Genomic DNA, 22,146 nt, shown 5'->3' with positions numbered 1-22,146 from the left:
TGTAACCTTCCTTATTTATACTGGCAGTCCCATAAGGAATATTGTGTTCAAAAAATAAGTAAGTTATGATCCTTATATATTTTTCACTGCATCCTTGGTTTGGGTTTTAAAGAAAATCAATTAAAGTAATAATCAAAGTTCAAAAATTGACACCAGTTCTAATGCCTTGTTAGATGGAAAAGGTAGAAAGACACAAGAAGATTATTTTTAAAGTGTCTTACATCCTACTCTTTCATGAGAACCTAGGTTCATACCACTGTTATGATGGAAGAGAGACTTATGATGGCCAGTGTTGGAGAGAGTCACCCTTGCAGTATTCTCTGATACTGCTTCTGGCTGAACAAAGTGGGCATCACACTGCGTTAGAAGAAGGCATTGTGCAAACAAAGTATCAAAAGAAGCTGGAAAACAAACTTTGTGCAATCAGACTTAAACTGAGACAGAATGGTATTTGGTTTAAATAATCTTATACTTTATTTTAAAACTTATAAAAACCAATTATTAGAACATAAAATCTAGTGTTTTAAAAATTCAGCTATATTCTATATTCATAAAATAATGATCTCTAGCAGTCATTACTAAGAGTATGGAAGCTATTAGGTACTCAATATAATGACATAAAGTGCTGCAATAATTCTTTTTATGCTATATAAATGATTTTCCCCATTAAGCATGCAGATTTTCTCTGCCTATTGTTGATCTGCTGCTACACATTTCACGACAGTTTGCTCTGTCTTCAGAATTTGAATCTCCAAACAGCCAGTTTAACAAATGAAAGAGCACAGATTATGACAGAAAAAAAAAATTCAACGGTGATGTTAGTATTTGGGTTTGTTTGGAGGACTTTTTTCAGCTTCAGCTTTATCAGAAAAGTCCTCTGCAGAAAATATTTTTTCCTCCAACCAGTGTCAAGCTTTTACTTCTTACAATACATATTCAGAAGTATGTAAACTACAGGAAAAAAAATGTTAGTGGCATATATTTTCCCTTTAGACACAACATGTGACACAATATATGTTGATTCTTTTTCTACCATGTGTCATACCATGTATCATTTATGTTCATTTAGTACTAAGAAAAAGTATCAGATTCAGCATTTATATTCCAAAGTAATATAAAGTAGATTTCAATTAGGTTTTACAGGTTATTTGCTTAGAAATTTGTCTCAAGAGATAAAAAGTGATTAGTAAAAAATCATAATCAAGTAAGTAAAGACATATCTGAATGTAAATATCAAATATAAAAAACATTATTCTGGATAACTATGTAAAAGTACTGGTAATTAATTACATTGTTTTCTCATACAATAGCTTGTACAGACTGTCCCTTAATAGCCCATTAAATGGTCAATTAATTAAAGCTTCATTTTCCCAGATAAGATCATCTCATGTAATTCTTTGGTTAACAAGACATATGCTTTCTTAGAATTGTCTAAAAAATAAAGGGGATCAGTAATTGTAGATGGATTAAAACCTTCATCCACAAGTTGAAATTTTTGTTGTTTGAATGTTCCTGTCATTTCCATTTTTTCCTGCAGTAGAGAGAAAGATACATTATTCAAAACAAGCTACTTTTCTTTTTCTCACATTCACATTTGTTTTTCAAAGTCTTACTTGATGTAAGTCCATTTATTCTCATTGTGCTGAAAAACTGTGTGTTGCTGCAGACTCACACCAGACACCCAGCTGACAAAAGCTAGAGCCCTTTTCTTTGTGCATGCCTGTGCATGTCTCTTTAGTGTCACATGTGGTGTCTGCCCAAGACAATCAATCTTCTTTATTGGGCACATCATAAAAGGAAACTACACACCATGAAACTTCTGAGAGTAAAACTTGTTATTACCAAGAACTCCTTTATGATAAAACTCAGGAAATTTGCTGTATCTATGACTATTGTCACCTCACAAAAGGGCTTGAAAGAATCATGTACTAATTCAGCCATATTCATATTCAGGTCCAAAGGAAGATGGATCTTGACCATGCATTTTGTTTTCAGACAGCTCCAGTACTATGGTATCCCTTGGAAAAGTGGTGTGAGGCATCTGTAATGTCTATTCTAACTACCTCTACTCAGCCCAACTTTATGATCTCTCTCCATCATCTTCTCTTCTGTCTTAATATTTTTTTAATGTATGCAAACAATCCCTGAAGAAAAAAAATTAAGTATTAAAAAAAAAAAAAGTCAAAGAGCCCTTTTATCTACTGCAGGCATACCTACAGATTTTATCTACCTGCTCTGGTTGGTCTAGGACACGTTCTGACATCTTCTAAAGTATGATTATATGTCAGATCAAGCTTCACAGAAACACAGAAAGTTGGAAGAGACCTTCAAGATCGTTGAGTCCAAGCCGTTCTCTAACACTTCAACAAAACCACGGCACTGAGTGCCACATCCAATCTTTTTTTAAACACATCCAGGGATGATGACTCCACCACCTCCCTGGGCAGACCATTCCAGTAATTCATCACTCTTTCCATGAAAAACTTCTTCCTAATAGCCAACCTATATTTCCCTTGGTGTAGCTTGAGACTGTTCTCTTGTTCTGTCAGTTGCTGTCTGGAGAAAGAGACCAACCCCCACCTGACCACAGCCACCCTTCAGGGAGTTGTGGAGAGTGATAAGGTCACCCTGAGTCTCCTTTTCTCCAGATGAAATAACCCCAGCTCCCTCAGCCATTCCTCACAGGCCTTGTGTTCCCAGCCCCTCACCGGCCTCGTTGCCTCCTCTGGACACACTCAAGTGTGTCAAGGTCCCTCCCAAACTGAGGGCCCAGAACTGGACACAGCACTCGAGGTGTGGCCTCACCAGTGCCAGTACAGGGGCAGAATGACCTCCCTGCTCCTGCTGGCCACACCATTCCTGTCACAGGCCAGGAGCCATTGGCCTTCTTGGCCCCCAGGGCACACTGCTGGCTCACGTCCAGCCGGCTGTGGACCAGCACCCCCAGATCCCTTTCTGCCTGGGCCCTGTCCAGCCACACCATCCCCAGCCTGTAATGCTGCAGGGGGTTAATGTGGCCAAAGTGCAGGACTCGGCACTTGGACTTATTAAACTTCATGTTATTGGACTCTGCCCATCCATCCAACTGTTCCAGGTCTCTCTGCAGAGCCCTCCGTCCCTCTAACAGATCAACACCCGCTCCCAGCTTAGTGTCATCTGCAAATTTGCTAATGAAAGACTCAACACCCTCATGGATGTAAGTCTGTAAAAATGAACAGGACTGGCCCCAGCACAGACCCCTGAGGGACACCCCTGGTGACTGGCCCCAGCTGGATGCAGCACCATTCCCCAGCACTCTCTGGGCCTGGCCATCCAGCCAGTTCCTAACCCAGCAAGGAGTGCTCCTGTCCAAGCCCTGGGCTGCCAGCTGTCCCAGGAGTGTGCTCTGGGACACAGTGTCAAAGGCCTTGCTTCCCCAGCACTCTCTGGGCCCGGCCATCCAGCCAGTTCCTAACCCAGCAAGGAGTGCTCCTGTCCAAGCCCTGGGCTGCCAGCTGTCCCAGGAGTGTGCTCTGGGACACAGTGTCAAAGGCCTTGCTGAAGTTCAAACAGACAACATCCACAGCCTTCCCTGCATCCACCAGGCAGGTCACCTGGTCATAAAAGGAGACCAGGCTGGTCAAACATGACCCCTACATGTGGCTGGGTCTGATATCCTGGCCATCCTGTAGATGCTGCACGATGACACTCAGTATAAACTGTTCCATTACCTTGCCAGGTACTGAGGTCAGGCTAACTGGCCTATAAGTACCAGGATCCTCCTTCCCACCCTTTTTTGTGATTGGGCGTCACACTGGCCAGCTTCCAGCCATCTGGAACCTCCCCAGTGAGCCAGGACTGATGGTAAATGATGGAGAGCGGCTTTGCAAACCTATCTGCCAGCTCCCTCCTCACCCTGGGATGGCCCATCTGGGCCCATAAATTTATGAACATCCAAGCATCTCAGAAGTTCTCTGACTGCCTCCTCCTGGATAATGGGGGGACCATTCTGCTCCCTGACACCATCTGCCAACCCAGGAGGACAATTGTCCTGAGGACAAGCCATCACCCCACTAAAGACTGAGGCAAAGAGAGTGTTAAGGACTTCCACCTTCTCCTCATCTGCAGTTACTAAGTTCCCTCCCTCATCCAGTAAAGAACAAAGGTTGCTCTTACCCTTCCTTTTACCATTAATGTTTGTAAAAACACTTTTTATTATCCATTACAGAAGTCGCCATTTTAAGTTCAAACTGAGCTTTGGCCTCCCTAATTTTTTTCCTACATGCTCTAGCAACCCCCTAAAATACTTCCTGAGACACCTGACCTTCCTTCCAAAGATGACACATCCTCCTTTTATTCCTAAATTCCTTCCAAATCTCCTTGCTCATCTAAGCTGGACGTTTACCTTGTCAGCTTACCTTTCAGCACACAGGGACAGTCTGCTCCTGTGCCCTCAGGATCTCTGAAGCACACCCACCTTTCCTGAACTCCTTTGTTTTTAAGAGCCGCTTCCCAAGGAATTCTCTGAATAAGTCTCCTAAGTAGGCCAAAGTCTGCCTTCTGGAAGTCCAATATAAGAGTCTTACTGGTGTTCCTCCTCATTTCACCAAATATCAAGAACTCTCTAATTTCATGATCACTCTGCCGCAAACGACCTCCAACCACCACATCTCCCACCAGCCCATCTCTATTTGCAAACAGCAGGTCTAACATAGTCCCTCCCCTGGTGGGCCCACCGACCAGCTGCAACAAAAAGTTGTCCTCCATACACTCCAAAAATTTCCTGGACTGCCTCTTTTGTGCTGTATGAAGTTTCCAGCAGATGTCTGGTAGGTTGAAGTCACCCACAAGAACAAGGGCTGGTGATCCTGAAACAGTATCTAGCTGCTAATAGAAGAAGTTCTCCACCTCTTCTTCCTGGTTGGGTGGACAATAACAGACTCCCATTATGGTGTCAGCCTTGTTGGCCTTCCCCTTAATTCTTACCCATAGGCATTCAACTCCATCTTCCTTAGTTTCAATACCTATAGTGTCAAAAGCCTCCCTAATATAAAGGGTCAGTCACCCTTCCACCTCTCCTCTCTTTCTTGCCCCTCCTGAAGAACTTGTAGCCATCTAGTGCAGTGCTCCAGCTATGTGAGTATCCCACCACATTTCTGTGATGGCAACTACATCATAGCTCTGCTGTTGCACCATGGCCTCCAGCTGTTTGTTGCCCATGCTGCACGCATTGGTGTACACGCACCTCAGCTGGGCTGCTGATTTCTCTCCTAACACAGTCTTACCACCCTAGGACCTGCTTCCAGACAGCCCAGATGCATCCCCTTCCCCCTTCAGACCTAGTTTAAAGCCCTCTCACCAAGGTCTGCCAGTTCACAAGCAAAAAACCCTCTGCCCTTAACAGAGAGATTATTTCCATCTGGTTCCAGTAAAGCAGGGGCTGTAAAAATTGCCCCAAGATCAAAGAATCCTAAATTTTGCGAATGACACCAACCCTTGAGCCACTTGTTAATGATGTGAGTTCTCCTATTTCTTTCATTATTTTTCTCTCCCACCAAAGGGAGAGCAGAACACTGAGCAGAACACTACCTGTGCCCCTGTCCTATTGACCACTTGACCCAGTGCCCTAAAGTCCCTTCTAATCACCTTGACACTCCTCTTTTCAATCTCATCACTGCCAGACTGAGTATCAGCAGTGGGTAACAATCAGGGGGCTCAATCAGCCCAGGAATATCATCTCAGTGATATTTTGTACCCGGGCCCCAGGGAGGCAGCAGACCTCCTTCTGGGATGGGTCCGATCAACAAATGGGGCCCTCTGTTCCCTTCAGAAGGGAATCACCTATTATGATTACCCTTCTTTTCTTCTTGATATTAGAGGTAGTGATCCTCTAACAAGACTCTTACAAAAGAGTCATAATTGGGAGGCTCACTGGGCAGACAATTTTCTTCTAAATCATCTGGCCAGCTCTCTAGATGAAGGGCCTCATACCTATTCTATAGCTTAATATGTTTTTATTTTTTTTTCCCTGTACCTTCTTTCTTTCTTGGTTAATGACAGCTGTACCAACAGCAATGCATCTGTAAAGGATAAATCTTAATTTAAATTCAAATTCCAGATACTTGATATCAATGCAATACCCAAGATTCAGATTCCTTCCATCCAGTGTGAAGGTTTTTCTGAACAACTATACAGGAGTGAATCTAGACTAGGTTCTCATAATTCATAAACTCACTACTGCAACATTCTCAAGTCTAATTTTGCTTTCTCACATCAGAGAGCTGCTGCAAGATATCTTCCTGGACTTATGAGATAGATAGATACATACACACATATTTCACTTCCAAGGTCTTTCACAGGTTTTTTGTTTCTTCTCTTTATTCTGAACCAATATTCAATCTCTGGGTAATCTAAGAAACCAACTTCCATAATTTTTCTCTTTAAACAATGATGATTTTTTTCACCTGCTCCTCGAATGTCGGGGACTCCCCCATAAACACCTTCAGAAACATTTTTCTGTTTGTCTTTATCAGGAAGTTTGCAAAACATTTAAGAGAAATGAAAGTGCTCATCAGAATTCATGTATCATGATTATCAATATTGTGTGCTTTTGATACTCTCATATTTTTTCCTAGCTCTATGTAGCCCACTCTATGATATTTACATTTTTACACTCTGTGGGAGGAACTCTTTTACCCCAAACTGGACAGTTATTAGAACAAAGTAGTGCACAAATAAGGATGATTCTGACGATTACTGTGGTGGCAATAATAACATACTTTTTTATTCACCTTTTCAGTTTACCTAGTATCTTTCCAAATGCTTTAGTATTTGTCATTGTTACACAGAAAATAACATTCATTTTATTGTGTACAGCCCACTGTCTTCTGTTTTAGCTCCATTTCTCTCTCATTTTCACTGAATAAAATGGATTTTAGATTCTTTTCTCCAGATGCAATTGTTCATGTTTTTAAATCTGAACCTTTTTCTTTTACCATGATTACGCTTCTAATCTCCCCAAATCCTTTTGTATGATCTCTGTCCTTGCTCATTTGTACAGTTTCTCTCATTTAAACATAATCTGCAAGTTCATTGACTTTTTGTGTAACCCCTTTCCAGGATCCCATTAATGAAGACAGTAAATAGGACCCAGTCTAAAACTAATCTAGTGATACATGAACAAGCACTTTTTGTTATTCACTTAGCTATCTCTGTGTTTAAATTATGTAGATGTCTGTATACACAGTGCAATAATGTACCTTACCTGGACTCTTAAGAAGAGAGGACAAGCATAACTTGGTAGATAGGTCACTACTTGCTTATACATTTGCTCCAAGTCTAATGATGCATTGTCCTTTAAAATAAGAGAAGCCATTCCTGCTTTTCCTTCATGATCTGCACAAAAGGAAGTTAGATGACAATTTTGTAACATGAATAAAGTTGACATTGTAATGATAAACCACACAAAAAACCCCATAGTGCATTAACAAACCAACAGTCATATATCATATTCTGAGTTTCAGTAAAGCTGCAAGATCTCATTCATATTTTATCTGGTATTACATGTACATGGAGATCACTCAAGTGTTCAATTAAGCAATAATGCTGTAAATTAGTGTGGTGGGTAAGACTAAATGGAGTCCTGTGCTTGATATAATCGATAAATGTGGATGAACATCAACAAATTCTTCACTCTCAAAAACAAGAGTGAAGAGTGTCTTTCCTGAAGTAGCCAATTGTATCTTCATTTCTGTTTTAGTCTCTTTCTCTTGCCAGTATGTTTTCTCAAAACTGTGGATCTGAATTAACAGAGAGAGCACTTAAAATTCTTACTCTTTAGTCTGGAAAATGAGAACACTGTGAGTCTTTGGTAAAGAACAAAATGGGTAAAAGGTAAAAGCAATGAACTTCAGCTATCAAAATTAACTAAACACTTCAACCTAGTAAGTAACTAAACTTTAGGCTAGTAGTAATAGCAGAGATGTTGGTTTGTTTTAATTTTTTGCTATGCTATAAAATCTGTAAGGAATTTGATTTTTTTTAACCTTAAGTGCAATTATCAAGACAGTCAGATAAACTGGGTAGGTAAACAGGTAAGTATTGTACAGGAAATTAGCATCTCTCATACTTTTGAATCTGATTTTTAGACAGTCTTCTATGATGTTTCATGTTCTATGGCTTTAAAATACTGTTCAAGTGAGTGTTCATGCTTCACATGAGAGAAAGTGACACTTTCTCTCATTTAAAACTCCTTATCATTTTGTGGTGGGTTTATCCTTGCCAGCAACCAAACATCCAGCCAGCTTGTGCTCAATCCCTTCTGCCATGGGACGGGAAGTGAAGGAAAGCAAGGCTTAATAGTTAAGGTAATTGCAGTTTCATAGGGAAACAAAAAGATACATGTACAAACAAAGTACAACCAGGACATCATTCAATATCCCCCATCATCAGAGATGTCCAGCTACTTCCTGCAGAGCAGGGCCTCACTTGGAGCATGCAGCGCTTTTTCAGGGAGACAAGCACCACACCCACAACCCTCACATCCACTTCTTTTCCTCCAGCTTTAATAACTAGGCATGGCAAAGTTATTCTGTATCACGATGCAGAATATTGCTTTGGCAGTTTTGGGCCACTGTACCATCTACATCTGCTCCCAAGCTCTTGCTGTCCTCAGCATTCTCATACACAGAGAAAGCATTGTACTGTGCAAGCTCTGGTCAGTGGTAGCCAAGCACTTTTAAGTTATCAACACTGTTTTAGCCATTGTTTTAGTCTGGTGCAAAGCAGAGCACCAAAGAGTCTCCTATATAGAAACTTATTTTTATCCCAGTAAGCACAAACATGTATTTTAAAAAAAGATTTAGCATGAATGACAATAAAGCCCATCTGATCTCCTGAAAAATATCAAAAAACTCTATTAAAATAAATTAGAATATTTTCTTCCTTACAAATTTATTTTTCTCTTCATATTCTCTTTCATTTTCTTCTTGGTTTTATAACTTAACTCTTTACAGTTACTTTATGAGGCAAAGTGAAATAAGACAGCAAAACGTCTCCATATATTTTCCTTTAGACTTACTTTAGAATTACCTAGTTTACATTTTATTTTGGCACATATGTCTGGATTTTACACAGATGTGAATTTACTGAATCTTTATATTCTAATTTAGGTTATGTAGCTATCACAAATGTATGCATGGTCGATTTTCAAAAAAACTCCTCACTGCATATAGATAAATAATGCATAATTCACTGGCTCATTCATAATCGGGTGGTATTTTCATTACTTGCATCTGCATTTTAGCTGGATATTACAGATGACTCAATCAAATATGATTCATAAGTTTAAAACACAAAATAGAAAGAGTTATGAGGGTTAACAATGAACCTGGGAGAAGCACAATGTATAACTCAAACTTTTACCTGGCACAGACACACCATACACATTTGCTTCTTGTATGAAGTCCAACATTGCAATGACATCAGATACTTCTGTAGTGGCAACGTTTTCCCCTTTCCATCTAAAATGTGTGAAAAAATAATTTCATCCTATGACAATTGTCCTTTTAAAAACCTTTAGCAGAAGCTCCATTCATTTCAGACTGACACTACCTCACATTTTTTCACACTTGTGACATTAGAATTTAATCACCAGAAGACAATGTTGCAACTCATTGCCCTTACTGGGCATCAAAACAGTGTAAGGGCCACTGAATAGAATTGTTTCCAAGTTTTTTACAGGTATATAAATGTATCAGAAGTGGCCAATCTCTGCTATTTGATACATTTTTGTCCACATCAGTATCCGACTTCCTTGCTCATAGCAAATCCATCACTAGTTATATGCTTTTTGAAAAGCATGATCAAAGAGCTGGAATTCCTACTAACTGTTCTGAAAATGAATCGTTCAATTCCACAGGAATATTACTCACAGAACACCTGTGACAAAATTAAGCCTTTATCATCCACTTCAGAGTCATTATAAACTACATCACAATAGCAATAAATTGAACAGTTCCAGCTGAAAACAAATCCAACCCCATTATTCCATTCTATGTATTTTTAATTAAGAAATTTGAAAAGAAGCAGTAACTGTACCTGAAGGTATCTCCAATTCTGTCCCAAAAATACAGAAAATTGTCATGGTCTTGAACCATTAGATCTCCAGTATTAAAATAAAGATCTCCCTTCTTAAATACCTCACAGAGTAATTTCTTTTCTGTGTGTCTTTTATTGCCAGCATAACCAAAGAAGGGGTTCTTCGCATTGACTCTGGAGATCAGAAGACCAGCCTCACCTATACAGAGAAGTTGAAAGAATATAAACGCAAAATGTCATTGGACATTTCTGTACCTGACATTAATATTACTTACAGTATTGTCCACGCAAATTCACAGTCACTTGTATTTCTTCCTTGTGGCTCACCAGTTTTCTCCCAGAAGGGTCATCTATCTATTGTAACTCTCTAGTAGTTTATAATCCTCTGAAAGTGCACTATTCAAGTTCGTATTGAATTGACTCCCCACAGGTTACTGAATTGTCATGATGAGTGTCAGCTTTATCAGCTTCCTAATCAAAAACTAGTGTTAATCAGAAGTAGGTGCTCAGCCCAGGCACTGTGTTCCTATTTAATCTCTTTTCAGAAGTTCTGAGAACACTGAAATTACCTCACTTGGTTGGAGCCTGGTGTTAATAACACCGAGCTTGTGGGTTTAATCCATGTGGGACCATTCACTTAAAGAGTTTGATTTGATCCTTGTGCGTCCCTTCCAACTCAGAATATTCTGTGATTCTGAGACTTCTTAAGAATATTCATTAAAGTGATACAGCATCATCAGTTTACTTTTTGGTGTAAAATTCAAAAGTTTAACACAATTTTTTTCCTCAAAAAGTCGGGAGAGTAGGGGCAAGGACTATCCTCTTATGCTTGTAGAGTACCAGGGTGTTAGTTTGCAGACTATGGAATAATTGTATGAAATAACCTTTTTGGGAGCAGATTCTGAAAAATATAGCTTAAGAGTTCCATTACTTTGTAACAGAGACAAGAATTATAAATATAAAAATATATCAAAATGCTTCCAAAAGTAGGCACTATTTTTAATTTAAGACTGCCTCCTTAAAAAAAGCTGTGCCTTTTTCCCCCATAAACTGGTAGTGTTTAAAGTAGAAGTATTTAGTTCACTGGTAGTATCATTGCAGCCATAATGCTCTGAAGAAATAAGACATGGGTACGACAAAGATTATAGACAGAGATAATACTTTTCATTAGACTGGGTGGTGTAGCTGGAAAAAAATTAGACCACATGTCTAATTAAAGCATGTGTTCCCTTCACAGGTCAGTTTGACATCCATAGAGATAAATTCCTATAAAATTTCAGCTTTTGGTGACATATCATCTCAAAGTGCCCATGTTTTATCACCAACTGTTAGAGAATCTCATATCTCCTTTGAAAAATCTGTTTCAGCTCCCCATTAAAGCTGTCTGCCTGACCTTTAATATGAGTTTTTCTTCCTCCAGTTTCACCTGTTACTTTCCTACAATTCAATGCATGTTCCAGTATGTGGGTAATGCTTTGAAACGATTTTTGGTAAATAGTTTTAGGACAGCTATAATCAAGCAGTTTTGGGGTTTATTTCCTTTTTTTGGGTTGTTTTTTTTTTTTTTAATTATTAAGTTAATCACATCACCTAGTCAGAAACACTTAATCTCCCATCAAAAAGCATTTGCTCTAATCCACCAGTCCCTCCTGTAGATCTCTTAGGCAACCATTTCCTTATGTTAACCTCCTTTAAAAAACACAGATGTCACTATGTATAAATTCAAAGATAATGCCATAGCATCACTTTTGACCACTACTCTTCTGTGAATACATCCAAGGATCTCCTGAGTGCTTCTGATATCAGTACTGGTGTGTTTAATGCTGTTTTATCTGAGATCAAAAATCATACTGCTTTTTTTCAGAGCAAAGAGTAACAGTTAATTTGGTAAACTGCAGTAACACAATAGCAAGGCTTCTTAAAACAACTCTTTTAAGTATTTGTATTAAAATCAATAGGCTGTAATATCCTATTAAAATACATACTTACCTTTCTTAACTTTTTCACACCAACCATGCTTATTTCTAATTGGTTCATCTTTTTGGAAATCATACTTGATTAAATCAAATGGGAAAAAAAGCTAAAAAAGGGAAGAAGTCATCAGTTACTCATCTACACAGTGACATCTGGTGGCAGCAAATACACATAAGGAAACCTGTACTCCAGTCTTGCTCATCAAAAAGGAGAATGCACTTTCATTTAAAACTGAAAATACTCTGTATGTAAATTTATGCCACTTCCTGAAGCTAAGCAGCATCAAAACAGTTTTGTAAATGAAGACACAGAACTGTCCATATGTTAAATTTTCCTACAAGTAAGTTATGAGATATACATCATCAGTGAAAGAACAATGTGAGTCAGCATAATAAAAACATTATCTCTAGTATTTAAGGGACATTTAATGGTGGTGGCTGCTTTGATGTGTTCTTGGGGTCTTCTGGCACTGAAAACAGGTGGCAAGGGAAAGGCCTCACAAAGGAAAATCTGCTTCCTCTTGGGTTTTACTGTTGCTTAGCTAACTTCAGCTCTTCCCTCTTGCCTTCTCAGGCTGCTGTATGGTGATGGGAACTGAGCACCAGCAGAAGGGTACCTCCTGCCATGGCTCCAAGCAAACTGAAGGACAAGATACTCCTATCAAAACTAGCAACTGCAACACTTTTCCCCCCCTTCTTCTTCTTTCTTTTTTTTTTTTTTTTTTTCTTGAATATACAGCATGTGACTATTATTTTGCTTTATTTTTCTCCTGTGATATGAATACAAACTGGACCTTTAAGAGACACTTCCTGATACTATTCCCTGATACTGTGTTTGCAGTGATCCAAATTGTCTCTTTATTATTCTAAAGAGACAATTTGCCCTACTTGGGATTCCATGTTGCCTTCCCGAAAGGAAATGTATCAGCAATCTTTAACAACTGGTCATACCAAGGTAATGATCTTCTCCTGAGAATTCTTGGCAATCAGGGAACAATTTTATAAAACATTAATTATAAACCTGCCCTCTTCACAATAAAGAAATGCAATATAACTTAAGGAGGGTTATATGGAAATGACTGAAGTAAAGGGTAGGATGTTAAAACATAAACCTCTTTCCTTTTCTGCCACTAACTCGGACAAAGAGTTGCACCTTTATCCTAATTTGAAATGTTATTGTAAATAAATATTTTTTCTCAAAGAAATCTTAATAAAGAGCAACATGAATCCCACAATTTCAGCCTCATATGGACAAAACAGGTTCATTGAGTCCTTTCAATGTTCAGCACTGTGTTTTTCTTCTACCCTAAGTCTGAAACAAAAAGATATTTGTAACAGTTGATCAAAGGAAAAAGGTCATAGCCTGCAAAATAAAATAATGATTCAAGAATGGAACACTATTTTAATTAAGTGAAGGGTAATTATTTTTATTAACCTCAGATTAAATAATTTAACAAAGTCAAGAATCTGAGGGCCAGAAAGTTTACCTCAATTAGAAAATAATTGATTATTCTTGAGGAACAGAGTGGAAGAGGGCCTTTTTTTTTTTTTTTCTGGTCTGCCTTAAATGCTTTTCTTTCTTTCTTTCTTTCTTTCTTTCTTTCTTTCTTTCTTTCTTTCTTTCTTTCTTTCTTTCTTTCTTTCTTTCTTTCTTTCTTTCTTTCTTTCTTTCTTTCTTTCTTTCTTTCTTTCTTTCTTTCTTTCTTTCTTTCTTTCTTTCTTCTCTCTCTCTCTCTCTCTCTCTCTCTCTCTCTCTCTCTCTCTTTCTTTCTTTCTTTCTACATTGATATTTATTACTTCAATAGGTTTAATATGACCAAATGCAATGAGTAATATAAATAATAAGAATGAAATGGTATAAAATTAATTGTTACTGGTTTTGTGTCTGATTAGAATAGCTTAAAATAATGCATCATACACAGTAGTATTTTGACACGATACAGTTTTGGAGCTCTGAAAGAATGAAGAATTATTTCAAATTGTTAAAAACACTCAGAAACTGTAATTCAGTATCTGAGAGACTATTATTATACATAATTATACTATGTTGTATACAACTTCTTTTGCCTACAACTTCAGAATATTAACAAGGTGTATTCCAATTAGGTTTCTGAAAGAAAGAACCACATCTTGTATTAAATATGCATAATGAAACTACGCATAGTCTGTGCAAACAGCTGTGCCTGCACAAAAGTCTTTTCCAAGCCAAATCATTCTGTGATTCTAAGCAGCTTGCTTTTCATATTAAATACTAGAAAATGAAAGCCCCACAGCAAAGTATTTAGTCTGGGCACACTAACTTTTGGTTTGCCTCATTATTTAAATTCTAATAGGACAAGGACCTGAGCTGTTGAAGCATTACCATATTATTTTCTCAGAGTACTGCATGCAACATTCATCATTTTAATCTACATCTTACTCTCTGAAGCACAAGATAATGTAGCAAACAAAAAGCATCATTTAGCAAGCTGAAAATGAAAGTGCATTAATGTGCTACATTGTCTACTACTATGCTGCCCAGATGTTATCTAATACCAGCTTCCCTCACCTGCTTTATTTTTTAATTGATTGGAAATATGTCAATTTAAATATTGTTTCGAAAGTAGTTTTGACATTCCTAGCATTTCAACTTGCAGAGAATGCCCAGAGAACCTTTACCAGAAAATAGATATCACAAGCTTTTTATTACTGATTTTAAAGATGAAGTATTTTTGAATTCTTTTGGACAATATCAGTTTCGAAAACAAAGCATTACATGTACTAGATTTAGTTCCAAACATCTTTAAAAACTGAAATGTAAGGAAAAAAAGTTAGAACATAGTGTCATCACACCTTAGAGACAGTTTTGAAAGTATGCTTGAAATGCCTTATTCACGCTGTAAAGAGCAGACACATAGGTACTCCACACAACTTTGTGAGCCAAAGTAAACAAAACCAAGAAACAAATATTTTAAGCTATGTTTGATATTAACTGAATCCTAACATGTAAGAATATACTACTTTAGAAAACACTTCTAGTACTTTAGATTATTTTTGCTCAAAATTAGTAAAAGGAGAAGAAAAACATTAATTTTCATTGGCCAATGAACTTAGGTGCATCCATTTCTTGGATTTACACATCAGTATTCTTCCTTTGAAATGTTTTCCAGAATTATAAAATTTGCTTAAAACTAACTTTGTTTATTTAAAAAAAAAATAATTTGTCTTCTGCCACAAGTTCTGTGACTGCATGAAGAAGTGCATAATACTAATTCTGAATGGCTGTGTGAAAGCCATTTTATATGTTGAAATTATTTAAGATTTGTTTTAAGATTGAAATGTTCCTCAGCTCAAAGCTGATTTTTATCTATACAATTTTGTGGAAGAGATTTGGATTCGTGTGATATTTTGAGTATCTTTGCTTAAAATAATGAGAAATTACTTTTACAAATAAAGTTTGGGCGGGTTTTTTTTTGGTTTGGGGTTTTGTTTGTTTGTTTTTGTTTGTTTTTGTTGTTTGTTTACATAATGCTTTTCAGGTGAGCGTGGCCTGGGTTATTTTCAGCCCTTCTTACAAGCTTCCTTGAATCTCATTAATCCCAAGCTCCCTTGTTATCTGTCATCACTCAGAATTTATTTCAGGATAAGAAAGAGATTTATATATTGATAGACACAATTGAGGGTCTTCAAGAGGGTCTTCAAGATTTTTCCCATATCACATCTATATACATACAGACATAATGTATTTCATATATAAAATAATTGATTATTAACATTACCTAGATACAGATGTATGTCAGATGTAAAGATTAAACAGTAATTTATTATATTACTGTGTTAATAAAGACATTGTATTTTTGGTAAAACATTTTAAGTTTCACCAGCTGAAAAGCTATTCAGAGGCTTCTACTTTTCTGTTCATTGACTCTATGTAAACATCTTTATTGAAAGATTTATTCATATTCTACAGGGAGGCTTTCAAGCACATGAACCAATCCTTCTTATATAAAGAACACAGAGTGAAAAGAAAGAAATGCAAACAAGAGCACTGCTTTTAGTTAACATCTTAAATACAGTGACTTCTGCCAACTGCTGTAACAGTCTGTTTCTTTCTATTACCTTATGTCTTCCAACATTTTTATAAAAATAAATGTGTTCTGTAGAACCTTAATATTTATCACAAGCATCTATCCCCAGTCCTTAGCAGTTACTGGTAGAAAAGTTACTTTGCTCACTCAGAACTCAGGTTGCCACTCAAAGCTGTAATTTTTGTATTGCACCTTTACAAAGTGTGCCATTGTCACTACAACAGAATGCGCTCCTATTTTTTTTCCTTTCCCCCCCCCCCCCAAAACTGTTATACTTTGAAACTTTCTGCTATTATTCCCTCTATACTCGCAACACCTGTATCCATAGGGCTTTGTACTGCATTTACTTTGTTGCACGCTGTGCAATTATGCTGTAGGAAGAGAGTAAGTTTCTTCCTTCTCTTTCAGTATACCACATATATGAACACACAAACCTATTTTTCCCACTTTCTCAGTTCTGTTTCTTTCTATTCTAGAAATAGGTGTTTAGGAAATCCCTAGAAAGCATGTTAAAGATTATCTCATGTTGTCCTGCGTGTCAAGAGAATGTTCCAAAAGATGTTGTAGCATTGATTTGAAGAAACAACGAATGTTAGTGACTGGGTGGCTGGGCCTTCTCTGTGCCATTGTCTGCTTTACAGCAGGAGACAGATTTTCTTTCCAACCTCAGCAAAGGTTTTTCACAAGTCAACAAATCAGAAATTATGCTGCTCTCCTTTACATATCACTAGTTGTCTAGTGGATGTCACATAGACTGAAGTAAAACAAAAAACAGCTACACTTCAGAAGGCATTGTTTAGTAACCTGCAAGCTGCAAAATGTATTAAAAAACCTCCCAGAACAAATGCCTGAAATAAGCAAAAATGAACTTATGTATGGCATAAAAATATGCATTTAGTGTCACTTGCAAAACCACCACACTATTTAATTAAAAATAAAGATGATTAAATAAATATGCAGGTAGTTTCAATTTTAACCTTTATCTGCTGTAGACTTCACAAAGTATTTCCAAAAGGTTAATGATTTATGACAAAAATCTGCCCAAAGTTCTGTAAGACTGAAAACAAATTTACTCAAGTTTGGAACACATGCAAAATCTTGTGATATCATAAGGCATCAGGCTTAGAAAAGTCCGAAGCAAAAATTAACATCAGCTATAAGGCTCCTGGTTCACTTACTACTCTCTAAATTCCAGATCTCTGATTTCTGGCAGCAGTTCTGGACCTTTCTGGAAATTGCCAACAGCATTGGATGGTCACTGAATGGAGCATCAGACATGTAGGACAGAGAATCAGTGGAATCAGCTGCTAAAATTCCTGAGGTCTCTGTGGTTTCTGAGCAACACACTAGCTCTTGTGGTGTTTTCTGAGTGGTTCCAGAATCCTCACTGTAGTCTGAGTTTCTGTACAAGAAATGAAGAATTCCTCTGGCCCCTGTGTGTAAAGCAGTCTGTGGAGTGATTGTACTGTGGTGATGGAGATTGAAGCTGAGGACCCTGGAACATATGCTGCCTAGAAACCTATTTACATGGCATCAGAAGATACCTCTGCTGTATTTCCAAACAATGGTTTTACATTATTCCTTTAAAAAGTTTTGTCGGGACATTTTGCTATCAGTTCTCCTAAGGAGCACAAATGTCATTTAAGTCAACAAGACTTCTATATAGACTTGTATATAGATAGGTATCACTCAATTTAAAATTCCAGGCAATGCATGAGGTACTATTTATTTCAAGAAGAGTAAAAACTGGCATAAATAGCAACATAATAATAAGTATGCAATCTCCTTTCAAAAAGACTAGACATCTTTCATATTATTAGCTAAAGGTTGGGACACGTTACTTTGTTTGGGACTTTCAAATTGCTTTTAAAAGACTGTCCTTACAGGACCAAAAAGAAAAAGTCCCCTTGTGAATTTCAAGCATAAATAAATACTTAATTTACTCAGAAGGATGGAGGAAAGTCATAATGTGTGATAAAAATAACATGTAATCTTCCTCCCCAAAATATATGACTGCCATTTTCAAAGCTGATGAAATACAGAATGGGGTTTTTTTCTAGTTTCAGTAGCCTAGAATATAGCAAACACCTACTGTAGACTGTAGATAACTGGGTATAGCACTTTAAAATTAATCATCTTGCCTAGTATTCTCTGTCACAATACCTCAACAGTGATTATATATGTATTGTGTTATCTTTAACATTTCTAAATACTGATACTGGCTAGATGAAGTTGCCTCCAGGTATAAAATATCTATTAAATTTGTATATGTCTATATGCTACTGTATGTAATTATTGCAATATATTAATTATTATTAATTCCCATGTATGCCAAATATTTACATAGCAGAATGCAATATAAACATACTATATAAACACATCTCTAACTATAATTTGTAGAACATTAAGTCAGAATAGGAAATTTGTAGTCTTATTTCAGCAGTGAGGAGTTCTTAGGTATTAAAATAAATCAAACTTTTTCTTTTGTCCTCTAATGTAGTAGAGACCTGAAACTATACTTGGCAACTGTCAGATTACTCAAAACTTTCAGAAGAGAGCTAAAGCCTTTTTGACTCCTGTGAGCTCCATAAAAAATCTCAGTGTTTCTGCTGAGTGTACAGCTGTGTTGGGTGCCAAGATTTTACAGAGGATCAACTAACTTGCAAAAACCAAGCTAGAAAATTTGTCTTGGACTTAGGACTGCACTACAACTAAGAAACACAATTTTTCAGCACTCCTACTAAATAGAATGTAAAAAAATAGTCACCTTATAGAGGAAATTGGTGCGCCCAACCGATCCAATTTTTCCTGTGTGGTTCATGAAACAAATGTTTCCTTCAGTAGCACCATAGAACTCACAGATCTTAATAGCACCAAATCTGTCCAAAAATTCCCTCCATACATCATTTCTTACGCCATTTCCAACCGCTAGTCGGACTTTGTGATTTTTTTCTCCTTCCTTCTGTTAAAAAAAGGGAAGAAAATTAAAATATAGTATACTGATAACTGCATTTGATTGGTGCATACATGGCAGGAAAAACATACCTTCTTCAGAATACATCCAGTAAAAAAAAGAGGAGAAAACATAACACTCAAGAAGTTAAAGAAAGCTGGCATAGCTGGTGGACAGCTGCAAAGCAGTAAGCTGCAATCTAAAACCTATTAGCATGTTGAACAAACAAATTATTTCCTGAAAAAATTACTACAATGATTTATATAAACACGTCCATATTTTAAAAGTTGTATTGTTTCACTCTATTTCTCCCCAGAGGAATTAAAAAATTGGGAAGAACAGAGAAAGACAGGAATTATTTCTGTCATGGGATTAAAGTCAGAAGAGATGAATAGTTACTTTCTTCTGTCTTCAGACTGATTATGAGGAAACAATCAGATTTGACACACTTGTAAAATATGTTTCTTCCCACATATTGCGTATGAGTCATGTTCCGTACTTTTTTCAAAATTAAGACTCTCAAGGTTTTGTTCAATGTTACTGGAATACATTATTTCTTAGTAATCTTGAGTCTTTACTGTTGTCAAGTCCCATGTTTACCATAACAAACCCCATAGTATGTATCAAATTCAGTAAGATGTTCTAATTTTATTTAAACATTCCCAAACATTGAGATTGCATGGACTACCTTTAGAACACAATCGTATTTAAGCTGAAGTACCAGAAGGCAAAGTATTTACACTGTTTGGATTTGTTTGGGTTTATTTTCTTTTAATTTCACCTAGTTTAAACTACGACTCCATTTTCAATCATTTCAAGTTGCAATACAGAATGCTCTAGAAGTGAGAAAGCTCAAAATATACATAGGTACAGTTTGTTACCACATACTTTCAGAAATGCATGGCACTCTGCCACTGCAACTGTGTCTATACACCTCTATCTGCCTACAGTCCTATATACATACATATGCAAACACCTCTCCATAAACAAATGCACACGTCTGCACATGTTCACATTATTTTCAAACATTCATATATGTATACATTTGCATACATGTACTATAGAAAACAGAGAGTTTCTATTTTCTACTTTTATATTATGCCCCTCTCCACCCCCCACCAAACCAGTATTAATTAGTTATGGCTTTACAGTAAAAATCCATCTGAACACCTTTAGTCTCACATAAAATCATAACAAATTATTTTTGTGAAGAGATTTGGTCAGCTGAGTGAAACAGGAATCTTTTGAACAATTTGGATATTAAAACCAGTAAAACATCAACTGAGTGCATAGACAGCAGTGTTTCTCCAAGGCCTATGTCTTGGACAAATTAGATTTTTCAAGGATGTGGATTCTTCCTACTGTAACAAAAAATTGCAAACACAATGGAATTTTAAGCTCCTCTAAATCACAAAGACCGCTATGTTTTCTTCCTTCTTCAAAACCAGCAGTTCACAGAAAGATAAAAATGTATTCATTCATCTTTAGAGTCTTCCTTCTGCAAAGTAGGTTCTCTAGCTGAAATGATTCAGCAAGCAAAGTACCTATTTCACTAGATGCAGGTAGATGTTGGCAGATTACAATCTGAGGCATAATCCTGCAATTTTACCTCAAAACTACATCACTCACCAGCCTCCCCTGGTCTCTAACAACTCTGTTTCTACAAGAACCCAATTCCCGCTTTTTCCCTTCTATCTTTAGATGTGAAAGTAATTTCTAAACACATAAGGACATACGTACTTCACTGACTTAATGCTAAATCATTATTAACATGCTGCATTATACAACACTAAAATCTGACATGGATGTAGCCTGGAACAAAGTATCCAAAAATTGCCCATAGGTGTTATTTTTACAGTGGTTTGTTTTTTCAACTTCAGACACAGTATCACAATGCAACAGTGTAGGTTTTTACATACTTGAAATAATAACATCTATTATATTATATATTAAAATTCATTATATTGTCAATGAACAACAATAATATTTTTTTATGCTAAAATGTTTCAGTGTTACTTTGAACTTAATCAGGAAAGTTTTTAATGTTTTTTTCTTCCTCCACAAAATTGTTCACCAATTTTAGGATATTTCTGTCAGCTCAACATAAAATTCAAAGTGGGTTCTTTTCCTTGAAATTTCAATGCTAAACTGAAATGAAATGTGAAATTTAAATGTGTCCATAGCCAAACTACAGTTATCTCTTGCTGATGCCACTGAATTATTCAAATCTACTGCCTCTGCTAAGATACAAAAAATAGCTCAAGAGACGCTTTCAAGAAAATTCTTTGTTCCACAATGAACAGAAAAGACAAACATATGCATATATATACACACAGTAATTGAGTCTTTCATCAGGCTAAGAACATTCAAAACCTCTAGAGACCAAGTTAATAAAAAAAAACTTTGCTTCTACTATTTTTCTTTAAGAAAAATAAAAGCACTGATAGCTGTTTGCTGAAAAGATAGGTTTTCTCCTAGTCTAGTTCATCTTCTAGGATGAACCAGAAGACAGTGGCTTACATGGACCATAGTGCTTGGGATTTTTTCCCAAAAGAACAAATATCATATCATTTAAAAGTGCAATAATTTCAGTTTCTCACACTACTTTGGTTGGTTTATATTAATACTGCAGAAAGTTGTTTCTGTAGTTGAAAAGATGCAGAGTCACCTAACACATCTCTCTCTGCTCCAGCAGAAAAGCTCTTTTAGGCCTGGGCCATTCGTGACACCTGATCGAGCTGTGGCATGTCAGCCAGCTGCCCTGCAGCAGTTGGTATGCAGTACTTGTGTGCATGCGTATTCTTAGCCCACTGCAAAAACACTGTACCAAATTAACACCTCCTACGCTAAAAACTGTGTTTCCTCACAAAATCTCCTTTACAAAGGACTCAGTGCCTTACCCTGGTCACCTACCACAAATAAGTTCAAATTGCATGTCCTCTGACAATTCAATTATGATTTGTGTTTCTGAATTTACTAATAGCTCTCCACAGATAGTTAGGACAAGAGAGTTTAGACCAACAGAATGTAGTAACATCTTCCCAACATTTCCAAAAATGTCTATTTATTTTCCTGC

At 36.9% G+C, this 22,146-nt stretch overlaps 1 protein-coding gene across 2 annotated transcripts in view; it reads right to left on the bottom strand.

Moving 5' to 3' along the window:
- Positions 1-450: 450 nt before the first annotated feature.
- Positions 451-22,146, bottom strand: part of SLC27A6 (solute carrier family 27 member 6) — a 40,075-nt gene continuing 18,379 nt past the window's right edge. Inside the window, exons 5-10 of one of the 2 annotated variants that reach the window (XM_059492880.1) lie at positions 18,885-19,079; positions 12,067-12,157; positions 10,078-10,276; positions 9,403-9,500; positions 7,244-7,374; positions 451-1,531 (exon numbers count right to left, since the gene is read on the bottom strand). In XM_059492880.1, coding sequence (XP_059348863.1) covers positions 1,355-1,531; positions 7,244-7,374; positions 9,403-9,500; positions 10,078-10,276; positions 12,067-12,157; positions 18,885-19,079 — 891 coding nt within the window. In that variant the 3' untranslated portion in view covers positions 451-1,354. The remainder of the gene's footprint in view (positions 1,532-7,243; positions 7,375-9,402; positions 9,501-10,077; positions 10,277-12,066; positions 12,158-18,884; positions 19,080-22,146) is intronic. The other variant, XM_059492881.1, reaches the window with a different exon arrangement.

This window comes from Ammospiza nelsoni, chromosome Z, assembly GCF_027579445.1.
Source record: "Ammospiza nelsoni isolate bAmmNel1 chromosome Z, bAmmNel1.pri, whole genome shotgun sequence".
NCBI classification, from domain to species: domain Eukaryota; kingdom Metazoa; phylum Chordata; class Aves; order Passeriformes; family Passerellidae; genus Ammospiza; species Ammospiza nelsoni.
Note: the sequence above shows the minus strand (reverse complement) of the source record. Positions and strands in the feature narration are given on the sequence as shown.